The sequence below is a fragment of the Plasmodium coatneyi genome, chromosome 8, assembly GCF_001680005.1.
Source record: "Plasmodium coatneyi strain Hackeri chromosome 8, complete sequence".
NCBI lineage: Eukaryota > Apicomplexa > Aconoidasida > Haemosporida > Plasmodiidae > Plasmodium > Plasmodium coatneyi.
In genome coordinates, this window is record NC_033563.1 from 128,407 (window position 1) to 151,686 (window position 23,280).

The 23,280-nt window shown below is 31.7% G+C and overlaps 6 protein-coding genes across 6 annotated transcripts; 3 read left to right on the forward strand and 3 right to left on the reverse strand.

Moving 5' to 3' along the window:
- Window positions 1–1,086: 1,086 nt before the first annotated feature.
- On the forward strand, window positions 1,087–2,450 carry PCOAH_00019450 (Uncharacterized protein; the record flags this gene model as incomplete). The annotated part of the gene is made up of 2 exons (XM_020058754.1): window positions 1,087–1,182; window positions 1,455–2,450. The coding sequence occupies 2 exons, from the start codon at window positions 1,087–1,089 to the stop codon at window positions 2,448–2,450; spliced, it is 1,092 nt and encodes a 363-aa protein (XP_019914553.1).
- A 3,658-nt stretch (window positions 2,451–6,108) lies between these two features.
- On the forward strand, window positions 6,109–7,114 carry PCOAH_00019460 (hypothetical protein; the record flags this gene model as incomplete). Its single annotated transcript, XM_020058755.1, has 2 exons — window positions 6,109–6,198; window positions 6,347–7,114. 2 exons carry the CDS (start codon window positions 6,109–6,111, stop codon window positions 7,112–7,114), a joined length of 858 nt encoding a protein of 285 aa, XP_019914611.1.
- A 2,099-nt stretch (window positions 7,115–9,213) lies between these two features.
- Window positions 9,214–10,300, reverse strand: PCOAH_00019470 (Uncharacterized protein; the record flags this gene model as incomplete). Its single annotated transcript, XM_020058756.1, has 2 exons — window positions 9,214–9,942; window positions 10,100–10,300. The coding sequence occupies 2 exons, from the start codon at window positions 10,298–10,300 to the stop codon at window positions 9,214–9,216; spliced, it is 930 nt and encodes a 309-aa protein (XP_019914314.1).
- Window positions 10,301–14,239: 3,939 nt separating this feature from the next.
- PCOAH_00019480 (Uncharacterized protein) lies at window positions 14,240–15,822 on the reverse strand (the record flags this gene model as incomplete). Its single annotated transcript, XM_020058757.1, has 2 exons — window positions 14,240–14,914; window positions 15,111–15,822. 2 exons carry the CDS (start codon window positions 15,222–15,224, stop codon window positions 14,240–14,242), a joined length of 789 nt encoding a protein of 262 aa, XP_019914688.1.
- Window positions 15,823–19,081: 3,259 nt separating this feature from the next.
- Window positions 19,082–19,965, forward strand: PCOAH_00019490 (Uncharacterized protein; the record flags this gene model as incomplete). Its single annotated transcript, XM_020058758.1, has 2 exons — window positions 19,082–19,245; window positions 19,419–19,965. The coding sequence occupies 2 exons, from the start codon at window positions 19,082–19,084 to the stop codon at window positions 19,963–19,965; spliced, it is 711 nt and encodes a 236-aa protein (XP_019914397.1).
- Window positions 19,966–21,761: 1,796 nt separating this feature from the next.
- Window positions 21,762–22,886, reverse strand: PCOAH_00019500 (Uncharacterized protein; the record flags this gene model as incomplete). The annotated part of the gene is made up of 1 exon (XM_020058759.1): window positions 21,762–22,886. The coding sequence occupies one exon, from the start codon at window positions 22,884–22,886 to the stop codon at window positions 21,762–21,764; it is 1,125 nt and encodes a 374-aa protein (XP_019914664.1).
- Between the last annotated feature and the right edge of the window lie 394 nt (window positions 22,887–23,280).

Genomic DNA, 23,280 nt, shown 5'->3' on the forward strand with positions numbered 1-23,280 from the left:
ATGGAATATAAGGTGGCAGAAGAAAGTATAAAGTAAACATAGACATGTTGGAATTTTGCACTTAAGAGGAAAAAATTTATTTATTTACCCCTTTTCTGAAAATATGATCTTGCAACCTATAAAGAAAAGGAACCATGTCGTCCCAGGAAAATGTCTGTAGTTAAATTTTAGCTGCCTTAATACTTTTTTCCTATTTGATATAAGTGCATTATTACGTATTCTTCCTTCTCCTTCTTTTTTTTTAAAGATTTGTTCTATAATAAAACTTTTTTGACATGCATTAGAAAAAAATTATTTTCGGGGTAAATTTATATATTTGTATTTTAATAATAATTAACATGTACAAAAATTGTTGTACATACTCATAATTATGTATTCTATGAACATAATATATATTTATTTATACAGTATATATGCGCATATATAATTACCTAAGTCCTCCCTCCTTTCCGTCTCTTCGTTTTTCATTAGTTTAACATTTCTCTATATTAAAAAAACTGTAGTGTTTTAATCCGTTGAATGAATGACTCTACATACATATACAAAGGAAGGAACAATTTAAATTATTTAACTAAACAATTTCTATATCTCGGAGCTTCTAAACCACAGAATACGCAGACTTGCAGACTGCAGAGAAAGAGAATGCTTTTTCGCTTTTTATATTTTACCTTGATCCATCTTTCTTAAAGGGAAAAAAAGGGGGAGAGAGAACATTATAAAGAAAGAATTATTTTTCCAATAGGGGAAATTTTATTTAAAAGAAGTTTTCATCTTTGAAGAATTAAGAACCGTTCTCTTAAAAGGAACCGGAGCTAATTTTGTTTTATAAAATTAGAATAATATATTCTACATTTTGGCTACATAAAATAAAAAGAGGAAAAATTTACAACTACACATAGAAAAATGTAAATATTTAATGAATAGAAGGAAACAAAGAGTAAAAGAACCGTTGAACCAATCAAGCAAGAAATTCCTACTACCAATGAATCCATTCAACAGTATTCCAGTTGAAATAATGAATAATATTGAATGAGAAAAAAAATTATATTTTGTTTTAAACTGAATATTAAACGAGTCTTGCAAAGAATGGCTGCCATCAAAATGGTTTTTCCGAAGGATCCTCGTTTGTGGGTGTATCCTTTACTTGTTATGTACTTTATCCTGCTTTGGATTGAGTTACAGGTACGTGGGAGTTGTACGTGGGTCGTTTTTTTCTTTATTCCTTCTTTTTCTTATCACAGTATTGCCAGCATATGGGAATACAAATTGCCCCTTTTTCCAAATTTATCATTGGAAACGTTATATACTTGCTTCCCCGCCTTGGCGTTCCCCCTTTAATGTTGTCCATTGCGGTGTTCGCGGCAGATTATTTTATTTTATGCTACTTTATTTTATTTCATTCAGCTTTATCCTTTCCTATTTTATTTTATTCTATTTTATTCCTTCGTTTGCAGAGCTTAAATGAGGCAACGCACATGGGGACCTTGGCAGGGACATACCCATCTGGGCGTTCAAGAAGTTTGTCCGAGTTGTCTCTCTTTTTAAATGATTTTTCACGCAGGGAGAACCAGCACATGAATGGGAATCACCACATTTCCAGAGATAGCCACAGTAGCAATAACCAGAAAAGTAACTCACACGGGGAGATGCACACATGGGGCAAATGGTCTGATACGAGTCTGCTTGACAGATCCGATGTGAATCTACTTGGCAGGTCCGATGAAAGTCTGTTTGACAGGTCCGATGAAAGTCTATTTGACAGGTCCGATATGGGGAATGATAGGGAGCCCTGCATTCAGGAATGTTATGAAGGCTACCCTCATCAAACTTATAGAAGCCACCCCCAGCAAACTTATGGAGGTTACCCTCAACAAAGTCATGGAGCCCATGCAAGGCAATACAGTGGGACTGCTTACCCCAATTGGAGGAATCGTATCCTAGACAAGTACAGACCAATGCTCCCATATGGTTGCGCCATCGAGGACATTTCGAAGGACCTCACAGATGAGTATATATTGAACATGCCCTACAAATTCCTCTTTCATTCTTGGCTTAGTAAAAGAAAGGCATTTATTTTATATTTTTACAATGGGATCTACTTAGAAAGGAAGTACTACGTCATGGTGGACGACCTGAATAGATGGTTTTCGAGCGTAGCAGAAACCAATAATTTGCCACATGATTACAAGTTACAGTGGTGGGAAGAATGCAACAAAGCGCTCCTACACGACTTGGAATGTATCCAAAAGACATTTGACAATTTATTCCGCAACTTTGTTGCTAAAAGAAAAGGAAAATATATATGGACTATACCATTTGAAAATCTACTACATGGTTTTTACAAGTTAACATATGGAAGTGTTGTCCAAAATAGGGTAAAGTGGATTACTATTTTGACCCAGAAGGTGAGAACCTACAGAGCGAGGGCAAACAGGAAGCACATTACTTAACAAAGATAAAAGGTTAAAGTTGGAACAAAAGGGCAAAGGAAAGAGGAGCGTTGTGGAGGATGGATCAACATTACCAATTATTCGATGATTTTGTGGCACAATGTAGATTTCTTCCTGATATTCCTGCCTTTTCCCTACATTTACATCCTAAGTGCGCCTAGGGGATGATTGGTTCCCTTTCCTTCCCCCTTTTTTTTAATAGCAATGATAAGCTCATGGCGTGTTGCAGCTTTTGCTCAACGGAAGACCACACTTGCATGATTGTAATAGCCTATTTATTATTACACCTATGTGTGGTTATACCCTTTTGTGATTACACCTATTTATTATTATACCTATTTGGGATGGCCTATTTGTGTGCGCGATGCGTTCAATTCTTTTTACCGTTTGGCCGTCGCATGCCGTAATCCACCCTTTGTGAATGGCCTAACACACTTTCATTTAAATTAAATAATTAACGCTATGACGCGACATCGTCGAAGGATAATAATTTTTCATTCGTTGATCTTCCGCGCCGAAGACAAATGAAATATAACCACCCGTATGACATAGTGTTCCGTATATACCTACGCACATGTCCTCGCGGAGTTTATTTTGGAGAATTTTGACTAGTACACTTAAGGAATGCCACATGGGGTCCCTTTTTTGCTCGCGCACATTTCTGTACTTATCACAACACGGAGTTCTGCTTAGTTTTTTTCATTAAAAATAAGATCGTCTGCAAGCTGCGCACAAATTGAATCGAAATCGAGTTGGAAGGTCCATGTTAAAATTTTAAGGAGGTAACACAGAAAAAGGCGACGGCGGCACGCACAATTCGGGCGATTGCCCAAAAGTTTTAACGCGATGCTTCTAAGTTTGTTGTGTTTTCCTCTGGTATATTTGCGTGTGAAAGTGCAAACGCACGGCTAGTGAAATTCGCAAATATGTGTATGCCTGCATGCTTGTATATAGTCCTTTTTTTTATTTATCTTTTAATATGTATTATTGAAATTAATAAAAGTCGTATTCTTTTTTTTTTTTTTTTCTTAGAACAACGAACTTTATGAGTACACATTCATGCAACACCTGTTGTACTTTTTTTTTTTTTTCCATTAGAACAAGGTACTTTATGTGTGTACACTTTTATACAACACCTGTTTTACTTTTCTTTTTTTTTTTTTTTTTAAATTATTACCAATATTTTTTCCGTTCCTACCAATCCGCAATTTTTTTGCTTTTGTTAATATTTAATAAAAATAAAATAAATAAAAAGGTCAATAATTACGTAGATTTTTTTCTTTTTCTCTTAAACGATTACGTATATTTCACTTTAACCATCCCCTTTTGTTTACATGTAATAGAGAAGAAATTGAGAGTGTCAATAGTTACCGTAGAATTTTTCTTCCTCCTTCTCTTTTATTTCTTTCCTCATTACACAGGTAACCTATGGTACACCCTAAAGCCAATAGTTGATATGGTGTGTAAAGGAAAAGAAAAAGAAGAAAATTGTACCATGATAACAGGAATCGTGTGCATTTACGAAAAAGAGGAACAAATATAACAAAAAGTTCGGTTGCCGATACTTATGATGGTTCTGGATTAATGTAAAGAAAGAAAAGGATTTACAAAAAAGGGAATTATCCTTGGACTATTATATAAGAAAATGTTGACAGAAAGGAAATATTGAAACGCCCAAAGGCATATGGGTAATGTCAGAATTCTTTTCCTCTTTTTCCTAAAGTACTTAAAAGGAAAAGCAAAAACTGAATGAGGTTAAAGCGTAAAGGTCTCTTAAGAACTTCATAAAAGAAGCAATAAACAGAAAAAATATCACAGAGAACGATAAACATATGATAATAATGAAGTAGTGTCCGAAAAAAAAAAAAAAAAAATCCTCTTCCCATGTAGGAATAGAACACGGGCGCATTCATGTCATATTTTATCAGCGTTCATACGAATATGTGTTAAATTGTAAGGAATAGGCAAGTTCCATAAATGGGGAACATAAAAAATTACGACAGCATTACCATGTTATAAGAATAAAGAGCACACCTGCTTGCCAAGCGAATAAGATCAATTAAGAGAAATCTTCAATAAATTAAAAATGGAACCAAACAACCTACACAGCCATACAACGAATTGAGCGACAAGGATCAGAAGCAAAATGAACTGACAGATTCGTCGTTCCTTCATCTGATGAAAATGTACAGGGTCAAGAATATTCCATCCATTATCCTATGCCCAATTCGCCAGATAGAAAAGCAGATGAAACTTATGTAACATACTACTACGCGTAAGGAATGGGAAAATGTAAAATGTGTAATTTGCAATATGTAACTTGTAAGGATCTTCCTAAAGGTTCATAAGGGGAACCTACATTATTAGTCCTTCTAAATATCCATTATGCGCAAAAGCCGAAACACTTACATGCATGACGCGAAAATATATTATCGCGCAATTTTTCTATTTATGAATATGGAATATGTGGTACTATATATTTCCCCATACCCACTAAATTAAATTCCCCACCGTTTTATAAAGGAGGAAAATAGAGGCAAATTATCCGGAAGAGGGTTAAGCCCAACCCGATGTAGCTGTAAAAAAGATAAGGGGGGCATAATAACGTACTCGAGGCACTGTACTAAAAATCACATTGTGGTAAAAGGCCCCAAAAAGAAAATCACCACTTGTACGGAAAAAAAAAAAATAAAATAAAATAAACGATCCCATGGGTTAAATTCTTAAACATTATTTTTCCTAATGTGTTTAACTAATCAACTATTTCTGAAACAAACATGTAGAGCACTAATGATACAAAATATGTGTCGTACTTAAATAATATTCTAGAATTCCTAATTTTCTCTTTTTCCTTTTCCCTGTCTTTAGGAATATTTTTCTTATGTTAATTTAAAAAAATATATAACTAAATATGACACTCAAATTTTGCTCCACCGTAACGTAAATAATAGAATAAAAAATAATTTTTTGTTCTCTTAGCATATTATATATGTAAATATATATATTTATATACGATAGAATAGTGCATTGTTTCAATTTGTGCTAGTGTTATTGTTTTTTTCTATTTTTCTTTTTCAACCCCTATCATCTAAAATTATGCAAAAAAATTCGCAAATTTGTAATTCGTTCGCATATACTTATGAGTAATATGCATATAATGGTGTTTCTTATACCCCTCCGTGTTCTTTTCATTCCTTGAATGATATTTTGCCATATAAAATTAATCACACATTTGCTTTGCGCTACTGCGCGATAACGATAAACGATTTTTAATTTTTGCAAATCATAATTGTAATAAAAATATTTTAATTTTAATTTAATTTTTAACACAGATAATTAATTTAAATGTTAGTTTGTAGTATTTTTTTGGGCGGAACATTTTACATAAATGATTACGAGGTATTGCTTTACGCAAGAATGTACATTTTTTACGCATTTTAACATAACATATAAACATTGATATTTCGCACTTTACCTGCCCTTTTAAGTAAGAAACACTGAAAAAAAATTATTAAAAAGTTTTAAAAATTGCCAAGCGATAAGTAAAAAACACCGCGCACTGTAATGCTCAGTATTACACAAGGGAAAAATAATTATATAGGAAGCTAAATAAATAATTTTTCAATTACTATAATGACTTAAAAACGTTAGATTATCAATGAAAGAAAGGACAGACCGCAAATCATACTTCTTTATTATTACTCTTACCGTTACCCTTTTTATTTCGACCTGGAAACACTTATATGATGTAATAAAATATGGAAATTAAATTGAACGATGTATTAGCCGTATCGCTTCTTTTTTTTTTTTTTTTTGCATTTCCATTTATGGAGAAATATTTTGTTCACTTTGCCAGTATATACATCCTTTTAACGCCTTTTATTCCCTTCCTTCAGTCACGCACCACTGCTAATACATGGGACAAAAGAGCCCTCCCTCAAAATAGCACCTTACACACAGCACCAGGTAGAATATTAAAGGGTGATATTGAACCAGGAACGCAGGAACAATATAAGGACATAAAAGAAAGAATTATAAATTTGCTAGATGAAGATGATGAGTCATTCAAAGAAAGATTTGATGCATTGGCACACGATGGAATTTTTAGAAAAGAATATGATGGGTTGATGAGTCAGTACAACCTTGAAAAACTGTCGAATGCATTAAAACGGTATCATGACTTTGAAAAAAGAGTAAATCCCTTCAAAAATAATAAGCGTAGGAAAGAGATCAGAAGTATAAACAATAATAATGAGTTGGACAATCAATATGACGAATTCAAATATTACTATGACGATTATGAAGGAACAAATCGTGCATTCTATTATGCAAATGATTTCCTCACAAGGCAGAGAGCAAGAAGGAGCAGATATCGCCAACCGTTTAGAAGGAAACCTAAAGTGAAAAAAAATAAAAGGCCAAGAATATTTAATTATTTAAACACAGCTATTTCAAAGATAAAGGCAAAAAAGCCAATTGCTGATTCAATTCCTTATAACAATAATGAATATAGGCTTAAACCTAGTAGAAATAATAGAAAAAACTGGTATCACATGGAAAATTTTAAATTCCAGCTTTCACTATTTTCTGTAAAATTGTTAAAAGCAATTTTAATTGTACTATACTACACAACTAACGAAGTTATTGGTTTACTTTTTCCATAGATATTATTACAATCTTTTATTTATTACATACAAAAATTGCAGAAACACGCAAATGAATAAATAATACACTTGTTATGCAAAATAAATAAACATTTCAGTATCCTCATGGTTATTCAGTAAAAAAATACTTTCCACGTGAATCTTCAAAAATGACTGTAATGATTATTTTTTAGGGCGCACTTTACATCTTTATTTCCAAAAGAAGAAAAAAAAAAAAATTCACATTCCTTACATATTTACAGTAACGGAATTATTATTTTTTTTTTTTTTTTTTAACCATTTTTCATTCCGTTAAGCGTGTACAAAATCGTCATTGTTTTTGTGTTCTAATGATTACATATAAACACAACTTAATGTAATCATAAGAAGCAACGTACTTTTCCACAAAAAAAATCAATGTAGCAATTTTTGTTTTTATATTTAAAAACTTATTCACGTGGTTAATTAATATTCACTATTATCTTAAACGGAAATTAAAATTTTATTCTCTATTCTTTTTTTTTATTTAGAATAAAGTAGGTATAGTATTATAATATTATGCATTTTCACCAGGTCTCCCTATCAATTCTCTCCTTCTTTTTCCCTTTCCGTCCAATCTGGTACCATTTCGCAGCTCACTGCATACCTAAGACATCTAATTTTTCGTCCATTTTACACACTACACAAATTATTCCTACAATATACTACTTCACAAATCACCCTTAATTCACACATTCCTTTCTTCATAGCAGACACTGATATTTTCTTATTACATTCCTAGACGTCTGCATCTTCCTCCTAATAACTGATGTATACTGATCCATCTTTTTGCATTTCTACATACATAACGGTCCTTGATGACAATGATAAAAATTCACTGTCCGCCATGAATGTAGTGGAAATTCTGCTTTCCTCTTATCCATGACAAAAGTACTTTTCCTCATAAATTTTATAAACACAACTCTAATAATCCCTACTCTTCCTTTGCTCTATCAGTACCCTTTAGCTAGTTTTCCTACCTCCATTTGGGGCCACTCATTCGTAAATGTAACGATTGTGGGGGGAATGATAAAAAGGGAAAAATATATATATATATATCAAAAATGCATTAAAACATGGTGGCAACAATGATTTAATGAAAAATAATCATGAAGGTGTATAAAGGGACGATGTGCCAATTGTAAGAATGAGAAAGCGGTTGATTTGAGTATGGGATGAACCATGTTGTTACACACTTAAGCTATCTTTTACCTGTATAACTTAAAAATCCTTGTATGTGCACATAAATCCTTTTCTAAATAATAAGCCACTGTATCATCATTCTTCATGGGCATATATTTTTACACCAAATGTTATCTTAAAATTGCACTCAATATTTTTTTCAGTGCACATTTATTTTCACTTAAACGTGTCATTTTTTTTTTTTTTTTTATCGATAAACCTTATTAGAAGTATATGCTGTACTGCTATAACACCCGAAATTCGTTTACTAATCAGTGAGTTAGAATATTCGGTGCATCTCTTCTTCCACTGCATTTTGTTCCACCGTTCTCTTTTTTTCATGCTAATTTCGAATACTAGCACATATTGCCAAAATCTACGGTCTTAAATATGTTATCTACTAAGAATGCATTCCTCAGCCATAATCCCTCAATATATATATATTTTTTTTTTTTTCGTGTATAATTTGTATGATATATTTGCTGTATGTACCATTGTTACCACTAGGACAAATTAAGTTGTTGCACCTAGGAAGAAGTAAAATCTTACACAAAAAAAAAGGGAAGCAAAAAGAAAATAGAAAAGAAGGAGCAATGTGAAGAATACAGAAAAAAATATGAAAGGTAACTTATTTTAACAAATAAAATGTGCATTGCCATAAAACATCAATTTACGCAAAAAAACATAAAAAAAAAAAAAGATGTACACATCTGTACAATTTTATTTTATATGAAAAATCATCACAAAAAAACTCGTGAATATCTCCATAACCGGAATGGCCGTATTTACAATACTCGTTCATACTATTATTCTTAGAAAAATACATTTCTGAATTGTCACAGTTTCAAAATATTCATTTTTTCGCTAGTGTCTTCTAAGGTGATACTCCCTTTTTTAGGTCACTCTCCATTTTCAAGTGCCGCCGGCTCCTTAATTATACCCTTAACAAAAGGTTCCCCTGACATTTCTTCATTAAAATATTTTTCCCATTCATCCCAAAATTGATCTCTCAGGTCTTCCTGATCATTTTGATACTTATTAACATTATCTTTATAATCCTTGGGCGCTTTATCCTTCTTATTAAGAAGATCATAAATCTTATCATTATAAGCAGATTCCATATTTTTTGCTCTCTGCGTATAGTCATCTTGAGCCTCCTTCAGAAGTTTATCTGATAATTCTGAACTGTAATTACATTTATATGCTGTGTCTTTGCAAAGTCTTGATAATTGTATATAAAAATTGTCCCACTCTTTTTTTTCTCTTTTTCGAACTTGCCACCAGGTACCAAGAGCATATATTTTACTAAAGCAACCTGGTTGTGTTAAATAATTCAGCATTACGCCTATTTCATATTCATCTAAATCCTTCCCATTATTATGGCATCGTTCCCGCAATTCTTCCATGTCCAGCACTTTCCCTTTTTTTTTATTTTTCCTTGAATCTAGCTTTTCTGCTGTTAAAGCACTAACAGAAGGCAGAGGTGACCATTTCCATAATACATCTAAAGCAGCTAATACATTTGACATTTCTCCAATTTCATCCTTGCTTTTTTCAATTAATTTTCTAGAAAATCTAGCAGTTAATCCCAATTGTGAACTCTTCTTATTCTCAAATGTGCAAGTATTCTACATAAAAGTTCGGAAATCAACGATAAACATGTAAAATGCAATTTTTAAAAAAATGGGAGAAAAACACTAAAGTCATGCAAAAATTTTACCCTCTTTCTACTAATACACATATATATGTGCATTATATACATACATTCATCTTTCTACACCTTACCTGTAATATTACACAAAGAATGGCACCTATAGCGATTAATGAACGCCTGAAAAAAAAAAGGCTTAAAAAATTGCCACCAGCATTATTCTTTTCCCCATTGCTGCATAAATTGTAGACGTTTTCGCCAGCATTTTTCTTATACAAAATTGAAAGTTTCTTTCTAGATAATAAACTGAAGCTGCTCATCTTATTGAGATTCATGTCTAATGATTAACTTTTAATTAAAAAAAAAAAAAAAAGAGAATCAGTCATTTCGCTTAATTAAAATTGTTGGGAACTTTCATTTTTTTACACTTTTCTGTTTATTTATGACGAAAAAACAAGCAAAGCAGAGCAGAGCAAAGCGAACATAAAATAGGAAACTCTATCTTAGTGGGCATTAAAAAATGATTTTTTTTCTGAAAATCTCGTTTATTATGTAAAATCACATATGCTTCCTTAAAAATTAACACAAATCGGGAAAAAAAACACTGTTATAAAAATTTATACAAATAACTTTTGCAAAATTGTTAAAATCGCATTTACTAATGATGAAAAAAAAAAAAAAAAAAATAATAAATAAAAAAATAAATAATTTCTTTCTTTATTTTATTTATTAATTAAAAAAAAAAAGTACGTAGCTATACAGGTTTTAATAGAATCTTAAAGAAATATTGAAAACATGGATCCAAAGGAAAACAAAAAAGAAAATTTAATCTTTTTTGCATACGTAATAATATAAAAAAAAAAAAAGCACAATGAACAAATTTCTTATTTTATTGTTTTTTTAGTAAAAAAATATATACCCTAATTAAAAGGATTAATAAAACAATTTAACAAAATTTTCCGTTTAACCCTTTGTTATAACGAAACACTCTTTTTTTTTTTTTTTTTGGATAAAAATTGCGCTTAACCCCCTTAGATTTTGCCATGTATGGGAGGGAAGAATAAAAATCAAAATAATTAATTCTCCTATTAATTTAATTTTCGTGGAATAGGAAATTTTCACAATCGTAAAATAATGGGTTCTTATTTCCCCAATTTTACAAATTTTCTATTTTTCCGAAAAGGTTCTATTTCTTTTCTTATATATCTTCGCATGCTCCTCTCACAGGCATTTTAACATATTAAGAACAACAAATGAACCAAAAATAAATATAAACGAACTGTCCTTCCTAGTGTTAAATAAAGAAGGCTATGTTTGCAAATATCAGTAAAATAGACCAATGAATTATTCATTTGCGGCATCATCAAATTTGCAGATTTTACCTCCACATGAAAAAAAGATAAAGTCCCTCATTTGGTTTCCTCTTACATTTTAAATTACAGCCATGTCGCCCTAATTCAATTGCTGTTACAATCTCCGTTGCTCTTGAATTACATGAAGAATTTATGAAATAATTCAAGAAGCAAATCTCCAAATGAAATTACCGTATATAATGGTTGAACGCTTTTTTCCTTACGATAAATATTTGTGTAAGTGTGATACCAATTTTTAAAACTGCAATTCATAATACTGAAATGGGTACACTGTTAAACCTTTGCACCACATCCGAATTACCTGCAAATTCGCAAAAAACAAATTTTCTATCAAATAATTCTTTGTGATCCAAATTACCGACCACGATCCTTATAGTGTAATTAACTAAGGCTAATCAATTCTACTTCTTTTTTACGCTCAAGAAATAACATATTTTTTTAGCACAGGGATGGCTCATTTACACCCTGTAGAATATATGCCAAATAAAATTTTCTTTTTTCTAATAATTGTAACCCAGGTTTTGTTACTTAATGTGTCTCTTCATTCAATAATGCTTTAATTGCATTTTCTCATTTGGCGATCAACACATCAAAGAAATAAAATGCACATATAATAAATGTTCCCTCCTATTTCTTTCTTAAACATGTTTAAAATTTTTATTCTAAAAAGAATTATATTAAGAACATTTTTTAAAATTATAGTATTATCTAAGGAAAACAATTTTTTTTTATCTTTTAAACCACCATATATCCATATTTTACAACAACACAGATTATATGTTACACTATACTTGGCCCCCCTATTAAATATTCCATAATTGTCTTAAGAACGGGAAAAAATAACTAAAATGGATCTACAAAGTAGCATACCAAATTGGGGCATAAGGCAATGCTTCCTGAAAAAAAACAATTTTTCTACATTATTCGCATTACGCGCATTATGCTCATCCAAATATTAGTTCTAAAATACGCTACCTAACAAATGGGGCGATTGAATCTCTTAGTCTAAATGAACCAGTTAACATAAAATATGTGCAATCGTGCAAAAGGGCAAACGTACAAAGGTAAATATACTCCACACCGTGTGAAATGCCATATTTTTTACCTCACCGAAAAGGTCTTATTTATTTTGTTTTCACCCGCCGTCGACGTTTTGGCTGCATTTTATGAACTTCATTTGACTCTACAGAAATTGCAAGGCTGAGGTTTTTTACTCTTCAAATTGGCAAAAATAAAAAATACTCAGACGTGTAGGAACACCCCAATAGGGCACGCTTCTTACGACGTAATTTAACACATTGGGAGCAACAAAATGACACTGCTTAATTTTATTCTTTTCACTTCAGTAGCTGCTAATATACCATACCTGTTTTTGTCAGTCATCCCTTTAGATTAATTCCTTATTAAGGCGGAAAAGAAAATGTAAGTATTGCTCAAATTTGCGTAAGCGCTTATTCCTTTAAGATAATGCTTTCGTTTTTGTTTCTTTCCAAAAAAGAATTATTATCCTTTTTTCAGCTTTCCTAGCCCGCCTTAGCGCAGCTACGCATGTGCCGTTTAGCCATTCCTATATTCCTCAACGAACGATTAACTAAATTACCCACTCGATATTCTGTAAAAATGAAAATGCCCCGATGGGTGTGCATTTTACAAAATTTTAAGAACCCTCTATAATTAGAAAAAAAAAACATCCCCATTTAGTAACTTGAACCTTTTTAGATCCCCTTCGTGTGCAGTAAAATGTGCAAAATGTGCCAATAATGTAATAGCATTTTCTTTTACAACGAATTCGATTTAGTGATAAACTTTGGCACATATTTCATAGCAAATCAGCAAAAAGTTGCAAATTTCTCATTTGGGATTTATTTTTTTTACATTTTACTTCTTAAAATTGTTTAATTTAGAAAAAAACAAAATGAATACATAAAATATTACGTTAAAATATAGAATTAATTATAAAATACAAAAAGGAGTGTACACATTAAATAATACATAAACTAATTAATTCAACGTAACTATGTATGCATAAGTGATGACATCAAATATTAATCTTAAAAACTGGATATGCACAATGGGAAAAGCGTTCCTTGCATGTACATATATAATATGTATAAATACATATACACATACCAATTTTCATACAAATACAATACTTAAATTAAAAGTAGCGTCCTTAAAAAAAAATTAGCGCTTTATAATAATTAGGCCTTGTGTTCCTTTAAAGATAGAAAAACAAGACATCAAAAAAATGTATGCAAATATATATATAGACCTATATATGTGTGCATATGTATGCATATGTATATGTGTGTACATATGTTCACATTTACGCATATAGGTACGTATATATATATGTATATTTATGCATGTACGTACATGGTGTAATTTTCAGCATGTATGTACGCACATAGGTGCACATTGCGGTGTACCTGCGCGCACATACGCATATATAAGACACATGTGTAGGCTCATTAGCACACACACAAATACACACAATACAGAAGATACACACATATGGATAGCTTGCAGGCGCCCACTATTACGCTACTACACTGCTACTGCTTACAATGCGGGCCCCACATTTTAATGTACAGAAAATAATACGATGAAAATATCAATAAATACCATAATTGCATATGTATACTAATATGTTCTGCAATATTAGCGCGTACCAAAAAATGTCAGCACAGCACTAACTACTACATACCAATTTTAGCATTTTCCTGCATAATTCACACTTTTGCTTCTGTGTAAAGTTGTGCAGATATATCACGTTAAACCTTCACCATTTAAACTGCTTCGCTCCACCTATATGTTCACTCTTTAAGTGAACAGAACTTCATTAAAAGAGTATATATATATGCTTCTCCTGCATCTTCACTTCTCTTTTTTTTCTTCCCATTAATTATTATTACTGTTATAGTGCAATTTCACTATCTTGGCCAAGAAATAGAGCGCTATAATATGACGAAAATTGCTTATAATAGCTGATATTACGTAGTAAAGAAACATTAAAAAAAATATTGGGGCCATTTTATTTAAAACGGGCGAAGAAAATAATTGCTGCTCCAGTAAGAAGTGCTTTAAATAACCTATCATGGAGGTATTTCTATTATCATTATATGGCACTCTTTGTGACGATCGTTGCCTTGAATAATATATAGGCTGTAACATTCGGTCATTATCCGACGCCCCTTCTGGTATGTAATATGACACTACTTCCGGACCTTGATGATTATGATTAACATGAACACGCCCATCTCTTATATCATAATTGTCATGTGTTCTAATGTCTTCATGACTACTGTGATAATGATGGTCACGATAGTTTCTTGGAGGAGGGTGATCGTATCTTGGTTCCACCACCTCTGGTTTCATTTCTTCTCTATTATCATTATTGCTCTTTCTGTTATTACCTAACAGGTAATTTACAATTGTGTCTTTTAGCACCTCCATTTCGGGGCCAACAAAATTCCCCCCTTGTGCTAAACATCTGTTTTTGACTCTTTTAAGCGACGTTTTCCCCTCTGCATTGTAGTAGCTGCCATTACCTTTACAAGACTTATTCAAAAAACACTAAAAAGGAGATGGGATAAGGAGAAAGTAAAAAAATGGAAAGTATATATATTAAAAAAACACATATTTTTCTCTTACATATTATCAATATGTTCTTGCAAATTCTGTTGCCTTACAAATGCAATTAAGGCTATGCAAATTGTGTCTAAAAAAATCTCAATTCTTTTCTATTTTTCTATATTTTTGCAAATCTTACATTATTATTAAAACATTGTAATGTCCAAATCAGAAGGGTAACTAGACAAATATTCACGAGAACAGGGAATTTTTTTTTTTCTTCTTTACTAAGATATTTCCTTACAGTTGCCATGTTTGAAACAATGGGGTTTAACTTTTTTTTTTCTTCTTCTTTTCCTCTTGTATATCGCGTCTGGTATTACTATACCAGTCACATTAAATTTTGTAATACTCGAAATATATGCCTTCTGTCCGCTTTTTACCTTGGGTCTGATTTCATTTATTTATTCATCCAAACTGCAGTAAGAATAATCTTCTTCATTAATATTCCTACTAGCCAGTGGAGTACTATCAAGGAGTAATATTATATGTAACTATACATTTAGGCAAAAATTATACATTTATAAATATTACATGAATTATATTTAGATTTTTCTTAAACAAAGTATGGTAAACGTACAAATTTATATATTGGTAAATAAATATCTTTTTGGTCATTAAATGTCATATGAAATGAACTATAAAATCTGCGAAGAATGCTCATTATATTAGTATATCCATATATATATGTAATAATAAAATGTCATTTTCTTCCCATAAAGATAATTATACTAATTCACAAAATTGTTAATTATTAATATTTTGTTTCATGAAACAAATTATTAATAAAATTAGGAAAGTTATATACATGTTATTGTATATATATGTATATATATTTTTTTTTTTCATTTAGAAAAAAAAAGGAAACAGAAAAAAGTTATCATATTCTTTTTTAACCTAGTAAAAATAAAAAAATGGACCAGTAAATTTATATATAAATAAATAAAATATGAATATTATATTCATATTTATTTTTCTTATTAAAATTACATGTTCATGATGAATAAAATGACTTTCAAAGGAAACAAAACATTTTTACGAATCTCCTTCTGTCATTATTCCAATACTTGCTAAAATAATATATTGTCGCACCGTCATTTGGGGGATGCTTAAAATATGCGAGGCGCAAAAAAATATTTCTAAATAATAATTTTAAAGCAGTAGAAAATAATAAAATACTGCAGCATTTATAATATTTAAATTTATCCCATACGCATTAAATTTTTTTTTTTTTTTTTTTTTTTTTTAGCAATTTTGAATCCTCTATCGATAAATACAACCATACGCAGCTAAAGTGAAAAGTAATATTTAAGTACAAAATAATAGTAAAAAGGCGATATGCCCATTTATAATTTTTTCTAAGCTACAAATATAAAAAATAAAACTACGCATAGATTTTATTTTTATTCCTTCGAGTACACTGACCAAATCCTATGCACCATTTTATTTAGGCAATGAACAAAATGTATAAGGAAGTCACTGAAGCGCGGTATTTTTAGCATAAGTCGTTCACATATACATACATGCGTGCGGTACATAATATATAATTGCTTACTCTTATCAAATCGTATAAAGAAAAAACATTGCATTGGCAATACCTTGCAAACATGTCTATTTGTCTACCCTACGTACGATTTTTTTTCTAAGGTATTGGCAAACGCCGCTGTAAGCCTTTTTTTAAAACTGAAACACGTTAAAGACATTAATAAATTAGTACATATTATTTTCGCATAAGATACCATGCCATAATTTTCGGGCAGCTATTTAGAAGAAAAAAAAAAAAAAAAAAAAAGAACGATCAACAGTTTGCCAAAAGTGAAGGAAAAAAAAAGTTATCCATACGTTGTAGTGCAGCACCTACATTCAGTAGAAGAAACTTCTCCTTCAAAACAGGGTTTGTGCATATGTAAATGAACACGGAATGGTTAACCGTTAAAGCGTTATTTTATTTTTGTTCTTTATGGAACTGTCTTCTACACAGCCACTTTAGTCCTAAGTAAGGTATTAACCAATATGTCAGTCAAATTACCCGCATAGACTAACAAAAACTAAGGCTGATTGTTCAAACTTCGAACACGTTATAATAAATGTCCCCACGTGTATGACATATCGCATGTACAAGGGTCTCACTTTGAGGGGAAAACTACCTCCCTTAAATCCATTTGTAGTACCGAATAGAATAAATTTGTTCTAGCTATAAGTCTACCTTTAACGTTTCTCATTAATGTTTAATGTAACAATTAGTGGAAGAAGAACGATATCCCCTAACTGGTAAACTTTTGCCAGTTTTACCTCCTTCCATATAGGCATAAATAATTATTCTACTTATCAAATGTGATAACGTAAAATTATGCTACGTTAATACGTATACCGTGTTTTAATATAGCGTTGAACAAGTTATGGTTAATTTTTATTCGAATGTTACTTGTTCAAATAGTTTCTTCATTTATCCTGTCGGAGAAGGTATGATAGGCCACTTCACACGTTATATACATTTCGGCCAAGTTTATCATATGGAACAGTGACACGACTGAGGGTTGGCTACCAGCTTATACAAAAATGCACGCACACCAGTAGAGCCATTCGCACAACTTAGTGACCCCTTTTGAAATGTACAGCCAGACGCACTTAATGGATAGACCCTCTCGACGGAAAAGCCCCTTTTTTTTTTTCTTCTTTTGAATAAAATCAAAACAATTCAATTGCATTGCATTATTATTATTATTATTTTTTTTTTTTTATAACGTTCTACTCAGAATTGGGGCAATAAACTGGAAGGGTAGTTCATCTAAAAAGTCAATACACTGCTAAATCTCTTTTCCCTAAATATGTACAAAACACACATGCGAATTATGCATACCTCATCTATACCTCTCAAAATTGTGTTAATAAAGTATTTACCTTTTTTCTTTTTTTTTTCTTTTGTACAACAGATACAATATATAATTCCGCAGCTTATTGCATTATGTACACAAGTAAAATATGCTGTGTTGCACAAATTAATCGTCAAAAGTGGGAAGAAAAAAAAATAAAACGCAAAAGGGAAAGATTGTCCCCAAACATGCCAGCAGAGTAATGTGCTATATCTGCTGCAACTAGTTGTTGTGCAATGGGAGAAAGCCCATGAGGGTTATTACTCTTTCTATTAATTCTTCGCACTACATTGATTTATCATTTGGCTTCTGTTCTAAAAAAAATGCAATTTTTAAGCAGCCATTCTGGTACTGTTGTTCATTTAGGTATATGTATACATGTACCTTACAAACATTTAAAATTGCAAAAAAAAGGAGTGATTTCTTATTGTGCCGATTCTTATAAAAAATATTTTTTTGCCTCTGAACGATTTAAAATTACGTATTTGTATTTACCTTTGCTGAACACAATTTGGCTAACCAACACAACAACAGGATTAAGAAAAGATGCATGGAAGCGATGCATCCTGCGCAACAGATTATTTTATTTATTTATTTTTTTTTTTTTTTGCCTTACGTAATTAATACTATAAAATGAAAATACTTAATGTAATTCCTTATCAAAATAGATAAAATGATGTATATTTAAGCATGCAACTTTCTTATTGCCACGAGTACATCTCGTTTTTATTCTTACAATTATTTTGTTCTACAGCTATTATGTAAAGCTTGCACCCGCGGTGGTACTATAAATGCAACCGTCCGTTTAAGCAAATTTTAAATGTAACAATAATACCAATTTTTAAGCTGCATTTATAAAAAGCGAAAAAAAAAAAAAAAAAAAAAAAAAAACATAGCTGTATTGTATATAAAAGCTCGTTAATATGATTAACCGTGAGCCCCCTTTACGCGAAATGTATTTATGTTATACGATTTGTTAATCCATCCATATGAACAAGTACTACCGCTTCGAAAAAGAAAAAAATAATAATTAGCAAAGTTTAATAGAATTCAGCAAACATTAGCAAAAGAGACAAAGCAACCACATAATAAAGCAATAGAGTAACCAAAACCTAGTTTTCTCACCCGTCCAGCGCACGTGCCCAATATTAGAAAGTTAGCAACGAAAACACAATTTAAGAACAGCTCAATCGCTAAAATAACGCATTTCTGCAGTTTACAAGAATACTAGTTAACCATGTGCAGCAATACAAATTTGTACAACACGTTTGCAAGAAAATCATCTTTAAATGGCGACTTAACGAAACATAAGTTCGAGCGTTTACGCCGCAATGGAAACAGAACTACTCGATTTTCTAAGCTTTTATTGACATGCGCCTTGGTCCTTCTATGTCTATTGCCGTAAGTGGAAAGAGCAAATGGTCATTCTGTAATCAACCATAATTTTTACATTTGTGAAGCACTGTTTTTTTGTACAAAAATGTGCATACAAATGGTCTGTCCAAAATTTTTTGCATTTGTTTACCGTTCCTTACAACTGTTCTACATGTATACGTATAAATCCCCCCACACAGGGCGTTCACCCAACGAGGAGGTTCTATTTCCGAAATGCAACTTAGCAACAATGCGAGAAGCTTGGCAATGCAGAAAATGGGAAGAGATCCCTGGTCTGGTCCTTCAAGAAGCGTCTTAGACGATCCTGAATTTCAAATTATTGTAGAAAAGTGGGCCGATTTTGAGAGCAGGATGCAAAAGAAATGGGAATACATAGATTACCTAGAATATGATGCATGGTATAAACTCATGTTTGGAACCTGGTTAATAGGATTTCTAATGATGGACAAAGCATCCGACATTACACGCATGTTTGAGACTTGGATAGATATGTGCCAAATAATGGGAATGAAACGTACGCATAAAAATCAAGAAGACAACGAAATTTTAGTTGGGGTCATGAAAAAACTGAAACATAAAGCTTTCAATAAATTAATTAAAAACTGGGATGTCGAGGTAGAAGATTACTGGAATGATATCGTAAGAATGAAGATGGAAAAAAATATGGAATGGTGTAATTATCTAAGAGAAAAATGTAACGCTTGGATAAGCTACCATTTCAGTTGAACGACTCCAATATCGAAAGGCGCTTTATATTTCTTTAAATTATGAATAAGAAAACCATCTTTATGAAGCCAAGCTGAAGATGTCCCAAATGTTTTAACGTACAGTGCTCAATATGTACATATGTACCGATACATGTGACTCCAAACACATTTAGGCCTGATGCAAATATGTGTTAATCCTAATCCATATGATATACAACAAAAAAATACAGAACATTTCAAGTGCCATGAAACAAACCCCACTGAGCATCTTCGCAGCTAGTATAAATAATTGCCAATAGCTCAATAAGTGTACCCCTATTCGTACACTTTAACCACTACTACACAGATGAGTCCTTTGTCTTGGCCATTCACTCTATAAGTAACATATATGATGAAACTCCTATTGGCATGGGGTAATAAGTGCAACAAATATATATGTGCACTGCTCATGTTTAAATGAAGTTTCTTCTAATTTTATTTGTTCATTTCTTTGCATGGCGTATCGCTAAGAGGACCCAAAACCTACTAAGTACAGCATAATTAAAAAATTAACTTATTTTTTCGTCACGCCAACGTACAGTTAAATTCCCTTGTTTTTAAAAGATTACTTTTTTTTGTTGTTTCACGTGTTGTTTGCGCATTTATGAATATTCAAATTATTTATACGCACTAACTACACTTTAACAGTAATACTCATTTTTCTGTGCATTTTTAAACATACAAAGTGTCTCAAAGTGTCTATTTAGCGAAATGATTCGAAAAAAAATAAGGGAAAAAAGAGGTGTTTTTCTCAAAATTGTGCCTTTTGGGGTTTCCTTTATGTTACCCTTATATTTTCCTTCGAAGGAAGTATGTAATTTTTTTCAGCACCCCAAAATGAAAACCATTTAAACACCTTTCTGTGGTACATTCATGAAATATTTAAAAGGGAATATTCGCATTTTCTTTTACCTTCACCAAATGGTGTAATTTTATTAGTAATATATCCCTACTTATAACCCCGCAGTAAATGGATTAAATCATGATGGTGCATGTGTGGTTCACCCGCGATGGTTCCTCCTTACGTTGGTCCTTATTAAGAGCTTCGCCAGAATAATTAGGAAAATCCTAAAACACATTTTTCACCCGTTTTCCCATCAGCACATTCTCAAATGTGCATAGTGTATATATGACCCAAGTTTGCCTCCACTACTGGCAATAATGGTAATGCCCCCCAATATTTCACCTCCGCAAAATTCCCTGCGCCCACAGTTTTGTTTGTACACATAAGGCATTCCATTTATTTAAGCCCTCTTCTATACTCAAATAATTAAGCAGAAGAATAGAAAATTCCCAAACGTTTCATTCACATAAAAAAAGAAAAAAAAAAACGAATTCAGATCATGCACTTTTTACCTCTTTATAAAAAGAAAAAAAAAACACACAGTGTAAATTTTTATCCCCTTCTACATGGATATAAGCAATTTATAAATACCCCCCAAAAGCTCTATCATAAGAACGTATTATTTGCAACTGGGCTGGCAAACAAAATGAACAATTTGGAACAGCACTATATAGGCAAATACAAATGGTACAATTCTTCCTATGGTGAACAATATATGCCTATCGTGTTGCCGCTTTTAATATTTACCTACCAACAAGCTTCATCCTACAAATTAGCGTGACCAACTGTTCGCTAAATTGATTCCCTCCTTTGGTGTATACAATTATGTGCAGAAAAAATGACCACCCTTTTCTATCTCACAACATGGCGTACGTACCAACACACACACACATTTCGCTTCCTCCTTCTAAAACTGTTCAACGTAGAGAAGCTCAAAACTGCAGAATTTTCCTCGAAGCCAAATCGCTCTCCTTCAATTCCTTAACCAACTTGTCGTTGTATATGTTCCTAATTATGTCCGAGTGGCTATAATTCTTGACATGCCCATATACGTACAAATCGTGCAGTATTTTTTGTATGGGGAAATAAAAAGGAAACGCAAAAAAGTTATAATTTGAAAATGGCGGGAATAATATTTGAAGGGAAAAGTGATTTATTGGCGAAGGGTACGAGCAGCCGACGTACAAATATTTTTTCAAACTTTTTATTTTATTTTTAACACTCACATCTTCTAGTTTTTTAAAAAATCTACACAACGCCGGTTTGTCCTTAACATTTTTTAACACATCTATATATATATTCTCATAATTTTCATTCAGTTTTTCAATAATGTTATTTTCGTTTACATTTTCTAGATGACTCTCCTTCTCATTACTCCCATTCTGCAAAACCATGTTTTTTTTTTTCTCCTTAATGATTGTGTTGAGTTCGAACAAAATATCTACAAGCTCGTCATTGTAATCCGCGTCGACCTTGGTGGACACATTATACATGTATCTGTAGTGAACTAATTTCCCTTTGCTAATTAGAAGAAAATACAGAAATATATCAATCACAAAGTACACATAGTTGTACAAATGCAACAAGCAGTTTATGTTCTTCCTCTTTAAATTCTTAACATCATACATAATGCCTTTAAATAAAACCATAAGGTTAAGACAGGAATTGCTATGGGGATTATTTAATATGATATAATCATAACAATTGTAATAAACATACAATTTATCACAATTATTTATCAGCCCCTTTTTAAGGCGAATATATTTATCGTCAATTTCGACATTATTCAATAACGGTGCGGAAAAGTTATTACTTCTTACAGATTTTCTGTCAAAAAGCTTCCACTCCTTTCGTACATTTATGATATCTGTAAAAATGGTGTTCTTTATTAATCTGATATCATTGTCGCTTAGTAAGCTATCACAGTACACACACTTGTTTACATTATTTATGTTTAAACTTGTGCAGTTGCTGCACACCTTTTTATATAATCTGTTTGTGTAGTATTTTTTTTTTTCACACGAGTAGTATATTTGCCTCTTTGCAATTCTTATCATTTTCTTTAAAGCGGTTTTCTAAGGGTGGCGTCTGAAGCGAGTTCCCCCTTTTTTTTTTTTTTTCTCGTAAAGAGTAAATGATGCTGTTTTAATTTGTTACACCGTCATATTTATCAAAAATGTGAGGAACTTAAAAGAGCGTCCGGAAAAATTATTTCTTTTTTCAACTTTCTCCAAATTTGGCACTTAAAGTTAAGTGGCTAATGGTATTCTTCTTCACAAAATTGTTTTTCGTAAAATGGCATCCTTTTTTTCCTTCCCTCCTGCATTTTATTCTCAAATGATTCTGTTCGTCCACTCTACCCCCCATGTTATTTTTCAACACTTCCTTATTTCTTATTCTGCTTGTTTCCTCCCTACAATGTGGCAAATTCGTTCTTCATTTAAAGCAGTT